Below are 9,492 nucleotides of genomic sequence, written 5' to 3' on the forward strand. Positions count from 1 at the left end.
AGCTCACATACCTTCGATGGCTCCCCATGGCCCAGATTTAAGGGCAGGCTGCCTCGTCTGGCGTCTGGGCGCCTCATCAATAAGACCCCCGCCTTCCTCTCCAGGCCGGTCTCCGTGGCGCATACCCGGCGCTTCTGCCAACCTGAATTATTCATTGTTCCCCAACATATGCTGCACTTTTCACATCTCCCAGGCTGCACAGTGCCGCCGCCGTGAAGCGTGTGCCCCACGCGGGCGGGCTGCAGGGGGCGGCCCAGAGCCGGGCCCAGCTGCAGCACCTCAGGCTCTGCCTCAGTTTTCTCATCTGTGAAATAGGGTGATGGCTGGAGAAGGTTCCTCTGAGGGTGAGCTGGCGCTCCGCGGGCTCAGGGACTTTGGCAGCTTTGCTCTTCACGTTCCCGCACTGCTGCCTTCTGCGCTCTCTCCTCTCTCCTCCGGAGAGCTGTGCACGTGGGGGGCCGTGGGGGTGAGTGTGAGTGGGTGTGTGTACGTGTGTGTATAGTGTGTGCACGCAAGCCTTGAGTGGGTGTTCGTGAGCAAGTGCACATGAGTGTGTGGTGCACGTACAAGTGTGTGTATAGTATGTGCACACGACATTGTGAGTGGGTGTGTGAGCATGTGTACAAGTGTACGTGAGTGTGGTGCACATAAGTGTGTGTTTATAGTGTGTGCGTGCGGGCATGTACATGTGATCATGTGTGCGAGTGCCCATAGTGTTCGTCCGTGAGCACTGTGAGTGGATGCATGTGTGCAAGTGTGCATGAATGTATGGTTCATGTACCAGTGGGTGTGTGCACGTGGGCATGTGTGTGTGGTATATATGGGAGTGAATGCATGCAGGCACGTGTGTGGTATGTATGGGAATGTGTGCACATGGGCATGTGTGATGTGTGTGGGAGTCACTGCATGTGGGTGTTTGTGTGGGAGTGCAGGGGGCGTGTGTGTGTGTGTGTGTGTGTGTGTGTGTGTGTGTGTGTTTCACACTCAATGGCTTTCCTCCAGGGCCGAAGACAGCCAGCTTCCTTCTTTGAGTCCCAGGATTCAGGCCCGGCCCTTCCCCCCTCACGGGGAACTGGGGTTCCACATCTCTGCCCAGTGCTGAGCAGACACATGGACTCCGAGTGCTGTGGAGAAACCACTCTCACCCCTCCCTCCCCATACAGCCTCTGCACACTCCATACACCACCCCCACACACCAGCACCCGCATGCACCAACACACAGTACCCACACACACCACCACCACACTCACACCACCACACACATACCACAACACCACGTCACGTACCACCACACACTACCCACCGCACACACACACCCCACACACAATGCCCCCACACTACACCACACCACCGCACACACACCTCACACTATCCCCCCCATACCTACGCCACTGCACACGTGCACCACCACACACTACCCCACACATCACCATGCATGCACACACACACTCACCCCCAGACCCTACACACACAACTCACGCACACACCGCTTCATATGTACACCCCCAACATATACCTGATACTCACACAGCCTGCACCCAACGCTCACACACATACACAGGCACCTGGCCCACTCGTGTACACACACTCAGGTTGCCCCCCTGCTCCTGTGGGGAGGGTGCGCGGTGCATTGTGGGTACTAGGCTGGGGCGGGTTTGGAGGAGGTGTGCAGCCTGTGTCAGACGCCCCTGCTCCTGGCCCTGCCTGCCTTGGGCACGCTCGGAGAAAGAGCAGAGCAGGAGAGGCACCGGGGAGCAGCCCAGATGCCTCCCTTGAGACCCCCAGGACCTCAGACCACCTCCACTCCCGGGCCCCGGCCGGGACACCGCCCCTCCCTCCTGCTAGCTCCTTGGGGTGGCCCCCATTAGCACAGTGTTCATGGGGAGCCCTTCTCGGTGTCCAGGGGGCCCACGGGATCTCGTGATCTGGCTGAGAAGCTCGGCCCAGGAGGGGTCGGGTCTAAGGGAGAGCCACGTCCAGGCCCTCCGAGACACGTGGGCAGGCGTCGCCAGGGGCCACGGGACAGAGCATGGAGCCAAAGGCTGGCGAGGGAGCCCGGGGTGTAGACCAGGCCGGACACTCGCGTGTAGGGGCGTGGGGTGTGGGCTGCACGAGTGTGCGGCAGGGTGCTCGGGTGCGTTCAGGCACATGTGGGGGGCACAGAGACGGCCGAGCCAGGGCTGCCTAGGGGGGCCGGCGAAACCAGGAGGGGCCCACCCAGCCCTCCGCGTGCCGTGGTGAGAGGCCCCGCCTGCAGGACGTGCGGCCGTGGCCGTGGAGCCAGGCCGTGGCTGTGACACGGGGCACTGTGCTCGGGTGCGGGGTCCCCGTGTCCTGGGGCAGATGGCCCAGTGACGGGGCTCGCCAAGCGGATGGCTCTCGGCCGGAATCCCGTGCCGCTGAGCCACCCCCCGCCCCCCGCCACCCCGTTTTATTTTTCTCACCTGCTTCCGGCCCACACCTGCGTCTCCCTGGCAGGCAGAGACCCAGTGTGGCTCCAGGCCGCCCCTCTTGGCGCCTTCCCGGCTTCCCGGCCCCCGCCCCGGCCTGTGTGGCGCCGGGAAGCGTTCATCTGCGGGGTCGGCAGCGTCTTTAAAAAACGATTTTCTTCCTCCTCCGAAGGGGCTAAATATAGCACAGGCATAAGCGGAGAAATAGACATTAAGGCAAATGCCCTTGTGAGCGGCGCATGGGGCAGAGAGGAGCCTGGAGGCAGCTTGATGAGCGCCCGCCCCCGCCACGGCCGGGCCCGGGGAGGAGCCACGGGGGTCAGGCAGGCTCCTCGCGCTCCGCCGAGGGCTCCCACACAGGTGTGTGGGGTGATGGGCAAGTCAGTGCAGCCCCTGCCCCCCTGCCCCCCCCGCGCTTCTAGAGGCTGGAGGAATGACATCAATCCACCGAGCACCTGGCTCCTCCGTACCCCCTCCCCAAACACACACATACATGCACACGCACATACACGCATGCACACATGCATGTACACATGCATGCACACTTGCTTCTGTACACGCATGTGCTGGCCTCAGCCCGCTGCACCTTTGTCTGGGACAAATGTCTGTGCGTCCGCACTCCAGGCACAGCCGACCCTCCCCTCCCCTCTTGGACCCACCCCTGCAGGACTAAGTGAATCCTGATGCCCGCCTCCTTGGGCACCGCGGCCCCACGTTACCATGTGCTGAGTGGTCTTAGGGTGGCCCCTGCAGATTTGGGGGTTAGGGGAGGAGCTTCGCCTTCTGTCTCAGCCTCCGAAAATGCTTTCTGGAGTCTGACCGAAGACCCCACTGCTACAGAGCTTCCGGGGAGGCCCCCTGCACCGAGTCGCAGCCTCTGTCTCTCTGTCCTAACCAGCGGGCGTGGGTGGGTGCTGGTCGCTGCCACCAGGTCCCCGCCCCCGGCCATGGAGCTGGAGGGGCGCCCTGGAGAGTAGGGGGGAGATTTAATATCACGGTATTTGCTGCCTCTGGAGCCCAGACCGCCTTTGGGGGCATCCGGCTCTTCTGCTGGCCTCTGCTGGGCCCCCTCCCCCAGTGGTGCCTGCTGATGCCCAGCTACTCTGTCCCCCGTCCCTCAGCTCGTGCAGCCCCTCCCGCTGGCACTGCCCTCTCCCCTTCCCACAAACCCTACCCACGTGCTCTCCGTTTAGTTATCCTTCCACGGATTCATTCAAAAATATTTATTCAGGGCCCGAGCGATAGCACAGCGGGTAGGGCATTTGCCTTGCACATGGCCGACCCGGGTTCAATTCCCAGCGTCCCATATGGTCCCCCGAGCACCGCCAGGAGTCATTCCTGAGTGCAGAGCCAGGAGTAACCCCTGAGCATTGGTAACCCCTGAGCCTTGGGCCTCCGGGTGTGACCCCCCACAAAAAAAAATATTCAATGTTCACTTTGTGCCCAGCCCTGAGAGTCGTAATCTGAGCCCAGGAGAAATGCTATACTTGTTCACACCCCAGCCTCCTCCTGCCCCTGCACCCGCACCCAGCCTGGGCACAGTGTTCTCGGTCACTTAGTGACTACAGGGCATCAGTGTGGGGATCCGGTTCCCCGGCCCGTGGAGGAACCAGCTCCCGCTGTCCCAACAGAGGAGACTGGCCCTCGGCTCAGAGGGGCACGGAGATTGGAGAGACTAATGCCCCGGGGGATGGGGTGGGGGGTGGGGAGGCGGGAGGAAGCATCCTTTCGGGGTGGTTTGAGGGGGGTGGGCTGAGGTCCAGCCCTGAGGTCCAGCTGCCCGTCTGTCTGGGCAGAGCAAGGTGCACGCCTGGGCAGGCTGTTCCCATGGAAACGGCTGCATCCCCTCAGCGTCCTCAGAAGCAGCCTTGGGCCTCTGGGTGTCTGTGGCACCCCCAGAGAGGCACCAGGTTGTACAGCAGGGTGGGTGCCTGTGACCTGGAGGCAGGGGACTCATGGGGTGCAGACTGCGAAGCCCCCCTCTCTCCAGCCTCTGACTCTCGGGGGCCTGTTTGCTGGTTGGGACCCGCCTGCGTCGGCGCGGGGTGACCAGGCCAGCCCTGGAGCCTGCTCCCCATGGCCCCGAGCCCTCCTTTGTAAGGCTGCTGTCAGGTGCTGGACTCAGTCCTGCCACAGCGCACAGCCTGAGGACAGAGGGTGGCCACGGGGGCCGCTGGGCATTTGCTTTGTGTGCGGGGGCTGCCTCTCCCCGGCCTGGAGCCTGCTGCAGGGCCGGGGAACATTGCCACGCAGCAGCGGTGACCGCAGCAGTCGCAGTCAGAAGGGGTTTCGACCCCTGGGCCCTGGCTGCCCCAGGCCTCCAGCAGAGGGGCTGGCATCCTCCGGCGCCTGGCGCCACGCCTGACCCCTGGCGGTCATCGGCAGAGCTGCAGGCCGCGGCTCCCGGGCCCCAAGTCCCGCGTGCTTGCCGTGCCCCACGCCCTGCTGTGCAGAGGCAGATGCATCCCCAAGAACCTGCCCTCCTTGTGTGGAGGCACCTGTGACTGCCTGCTCCCCTCCCCACCCCCTACCACCACCACGACCACCCCCGAGCAGGGCTGCCCTGCCCCGCGGTAGATCCTGCTGCCTTTCTCCAGTTGTCCTAGGATGGACAGAGGAGCCCCAGGCTTGGAATAGATTGTTCTGGATTTCGAGCACAGGCCACTGAAAAGAAGCAAAAAGACTGGAGGCTCTTAGCAGCCAAGTCCCACCCCCGGCCGCAGGCTGCTGGCTCCTGGGACAAGGCAGATCCACACAGCCCGCCTGCTCGGGCTGGCTGGGACAAGCGGGGCGCCCTCGGCCAGAGGCTTCCCACCCCCCAACCTGTGTCCCCGGCGGCCCCCTGGTGGGTCCGGCCCAACCCCACGGTGCCCTTCTGGCCCCAGCGCTGTCACCGCTGGCCTGCGGGCTGCTCCCCCTCCTGCGCCCTCCCTGCCGGGTGACCCTCCCCTGCTCCACGCCGCCCGCCCACGGCCTCAGCACGTCTGTGCCACGCTGGCACTTCTTGGCCGGAGAAGCGCGCGGCACATCTGCTCTCTCTCTCTCCGCTGGGCTCGGAGCAGCTCCAGGGAAGGGCCGAGAGGGAGACGGGGGAACCTGCAGGCGATCAGATATAATTTCCTCCCCATCATTAGAGCAAGAGATGGGGGAACAGGGCTGTTTTCCACTCTCCCCCCACCACCCCACCACACACACACACACACACCACCCCCGCCTCCTTCCAGCCAGTGCCCGTGGCAAGACCCGAATGGTCTAAAAAAGAAAGAAAGAAAAAAATGTGTAGGAAGCCCAGGTTGGCAGCCACAGGAGCCGGTCCCCAAGCCCCGTGCCAACGTCGCGGCGTCTTGGCAGCTGCGTCCCCAGAGCACTTTCTCCGTGTCGCATTTTGTTTTCTAATCGAGCCCGCTTTTCTGGGGCTCTCGGCGGCGGCGTCCGCGCACCGCGCGGGAGGGGTCGGGCCTGCTCCCCATTCTTCTGCCCTCATGCGTGTCTCCTTTCTTCGCCTTTGCAGAACCACACGATGAGCCAGCACGCACAGTGAGGGAGCGCGCGACAGGACAGCTCTCCGCAGAAGGCTTGCCGGAGACGCCGTGGGGAGGGCCATTTGAACATTACATCCAATCAAAGTGTCATTTGCAACCCAGATGTAAAACTCTAATGATTTGGCCATGAGGCGCTGCTATTATAAGCAGCTGGAAATGAATATTAATGGCAGAGATTAAAAGTATTCCATGCTCAGTATTTTTTATTGTCCTGCTACAGCTAGTGTGCTTTTAGAGTTTCCGCCGCAGACTACATTTCTAGAGTTAGAGAACCTGCTTTTTGAGGCTATTGTCCTTTGTTCCTTCATGTATTATATTGATAGTTTTTAACAAAAAAAAAATGGATTAGTGTGATATTTTTTTTTTCTTCGCTTCTTTTTATTTTTTATTTTTGTTTCTTTCTTGTTTTCCTCCCGCCCCTCCCCTCCCCCTTCGGTTAACTACTTTTTAATTGCAATTCTAGGTAATTGTGCATTGTGATTGTGATTGCTTGGCTATTGTCTGAATATTTCCTTTTAATTTTTTAATTAAAGACTAATGCTTTGATTGGATTTGCCAGTTCACCGGACAGTGATTAAAACTATGTAATGAATATAATCGGTTTCAGTGCAACTGGATGGTCTGCTTTTAAATGTGACTTAATCTGACTGCAGTTACTAGTACAGTTCAATAAAGGGAATCCATGCGATTAGCCCCCGGCTGCCTGCTTCTCTCCTCCCCCCGCCCAGAGCTGTGGGGGGCTGTCACCACCCGGGGGGGGGGGCGGAGAAGGGGGGCTGTGGCTCACACACACTCGGTAGAGCCAGGTGCCTGGGGACGGGAGAGCAGGAAGCCCACGCACACACACACACACACACACGCACGCCCGTCCAGCCTGGAGGCCTCGGCAGTGCACGATGGGGAGCCAGTGGGACCCGGTACAGAAGGAAACATTCCCATTGTCTCATGTGTGGATGGGGAAACCAAGGCTTGGGGGCAGGCGGGCTTGCACACTCGCTCCCTGGCTCTCCTCCTCAGGGATGCTCCTCAGTGCCCAAAGCGGGCAGCACAGAGTTACTGCTCCCAGGACGGTCCACAGGGCCCAGTCAACCACATCAGGAGGACGTGAGGCCCGATCGCATCAGGGGGACATGGGGCCCCATCACAGCAAGGGGATGTGAGGTCCTGTCATAGGGTGACGTCAGGCCCCTTCACGTCAGTGGCATGTGAGACCCAGAGCCGGGTCCACCCCAAAAGGGTGAGGGAGGCAGGGGCCCCCCTGTCAGGTCCCTGGCGCAGAGATGCTGAAGTTGTATCTGCCGCAGCATGAGTCCTCCGTAACTTTGCTTCCCCTTCTCCTGGTCCTCCTGATGAGTCCACCCGTCTCAGTCTGCAGCCTCGGTTTCCCCCTAAGGTGCCCTCCCACCCCACCCCACCCCTGAAGTGCCCAGGGAAACCCTTCCTTGCTCACCTTTCCCGAGGGGTGGGAGAACTGGGTGTTCCCCTTGGGGCCCGTGAGGCAGGAAGGCAACTGTGCTGAATTTTCTCAAGTACCACCAAGTAGTCACAGGGTAGCATGGGAGTGCCCGGGCCCCAGGGAACAGGCGCCAGTGGGCATCTCGGGCTCAAGAGGTGGCTAGCTGGTCAGATATTCCTCCCTGCCCGTCCCATCCCATCCGCAGAGGGGCGACCTTGGCTTCTGCAGAGCCGCCTTGCACCTGCGGGTCTCAGCGCCGGCTTCAGCCGGAGCAAGGCCGGCACGTTGGGCCCCCGAAGACGTGATTGTTTTACGGGGAGACGCGGGTATCGGTGGTCTCAGGCTATGATTGCTGAGATGCGTGTGCCGCAGCCAGGCCTGCCTGCCTGCCTTTCAGACAGGGCTGAGCCCAGAGGGTCGCCCACATCTCCCGGCTGGCCAGATCTCCGTTTGGGGTCCCCCTCCAGCTCCAGATTCATCCTGAACCCCACGGAGCCCAGGTGAGTCCTCCAGTAAGTACCAATAGCAGATCTGATTTGACGGTTGGTGGCATAGGGCTAAATTAGTCACTGCCCCCATTAAAAATACAGCGGGGGGTTTAAGAGCTTTTCACGCCGTGTGGGAATCAGCAGCAGAGCCGGCGGATGCCGTGGGTAAGGAGAGCGGCGGCCTAGGGGACCACGAGGTAATGAGGTTTATGGCGATGACAAGGCAGCCAGGGAACCCCACCGACTCCCGCCCCCGGCCCGGCCCCATTGTTCTCTGCCTGTCTCTCTCCCCCCTTTCCCACCCCCCCACCCGCCCCACTGGCCACTTCCGCTGATGGACCTTTGTGACTTTGTGTGGGAGAGGGGGCTCCTGGGAGCCCCTGGGGGCCCTCACTTGGACACCCAGCATCACAACCAGGCACGTAGAGAGCGCCTTGGAGCTCCCCCCCGCAACCTCAGACTTGGAGCTCGAGAGGGGCCACTCTACCTTAACACTGAGGACCGCAGTCACCAGGGCAGGCCCAGGGGCCGGGCCGCTCCCCAGGACTGAGTGCAGAGAAAGGCCCAGAAGGACATTGGGGGGGGGGGTTTGGAGGCTGGAGCAGGCGAGGGCAGTGGGGAGTGACGAGGTGACAGGAGGCCTGGCTGAGCTCACAGGTACCGTTTGTCCATTTCCGGGGACTTGGCCAGGCTGAGAACTGGACCAGGCCCCCACCTGGCCAGAGTCGGCTGCTGTGCCCGTTGGCTCGGGAAGGCAGGCAGAAGAGGGTTCTGTCCTCCCCGAGAAGCTGCCCCGGGAAGTCTCTCCACATCTCCCTCACGGTCCAGAGCCCCTTCCTAAGCTCTGGTCTGTTAAGCAGTCGCCTTCCGCCTCTTCCAAAACGTCCGTGCATTGGGCCATCCATCCAGGGGGCACTTACCCAGCCGCACCAGCAAGCAGAGGGGCGGTGTCTGCCCTGCCACAGCTCGGACACTGGGCAACCATCGCCCATCAGCAAGCCTGGCCCACTAAATCCTCAGCACGCATGCGCGTGGGGGAGGGGCTGATGAATGAGAGCCCGTGGGTGGTGGGTGGAGGGGAGGGGGCGGGGGAGGGCTTGCTGACACGCGCGGTCCTTAAGGATGCACAGGTCTTAGCCGTGAAAGACACCGACTGGAAGAGCCTCTGCGGGATCGCTGGCCGTACGGGGTTTGGATCTTAGACGGTTCAAAAGAAGCCCCGAGTTCAGCGTCTTCGCCGAGGTCACTCAGTTGAACACGATCGCCTTCTGACTCTGCCTACCTGACTGACCTCTGTGGTCATCTGGTTAAGGCCCGCTTAGGAATCCTGACCATGATGTTGTACCATGTAAGAAAGACGGAGTGGCAATCATAGCCATGGCATGTAAGAAAGACTGTTGGCTCGCCTCCATTTCTTCAATAAATGAATTTTATTTTTATCTGCACTATTTCTAGAAGTCAGGTATGGACATATTACTATCTGGTGACCATATTGGTTCTGCCAATGGGATAGAGAGAGTTCCGTTTGTGCAAATTCACTATTATCCTTCAAGAGA

General features: G+C 61.0%; 1 protein-coding gene across 2 annotated transcripts in view; it reads left to right on the plus strand.

The window, feature by feature from the left end:
• ZNF423 (zinc finger protein 423) overlaps window positions 1-6,683 on the plus strand; it is a 346,485-nt gene extending 339,802 nt beyond the window's left edge. For both annotated transcript variants that reach the window (XM_055146043.1, XM_055146044.1), the window contains one exon: window positions 5,962-6,683. In XM_055146043.1, coding sequence (XP_055002018.1) covers window positions 5,962-5,991 — 30 coding nt within the window. In that variant the 3' untranslated portion in view covers window positions 5,992-6,683. The remainder of the gene's footprint in view (window positions 1-5,961) is intronic.
• Window positions 6,684-9,492: the final 2,809 nt, after the last annotated feature.

This window comes from Sorex araneus, chromosome 8 (assembly GCF_027595985.1).
Source record: "Sorex araneus isolate mSorAra2 chromosome 8, mSorAra2.pri, whole genome shotgun sequence".
NCBI lineage: Eukaryota > Metazoa > Chordata > Mammalia > Eulipotyphla > Soricidae > Sorex > Sorex araneus.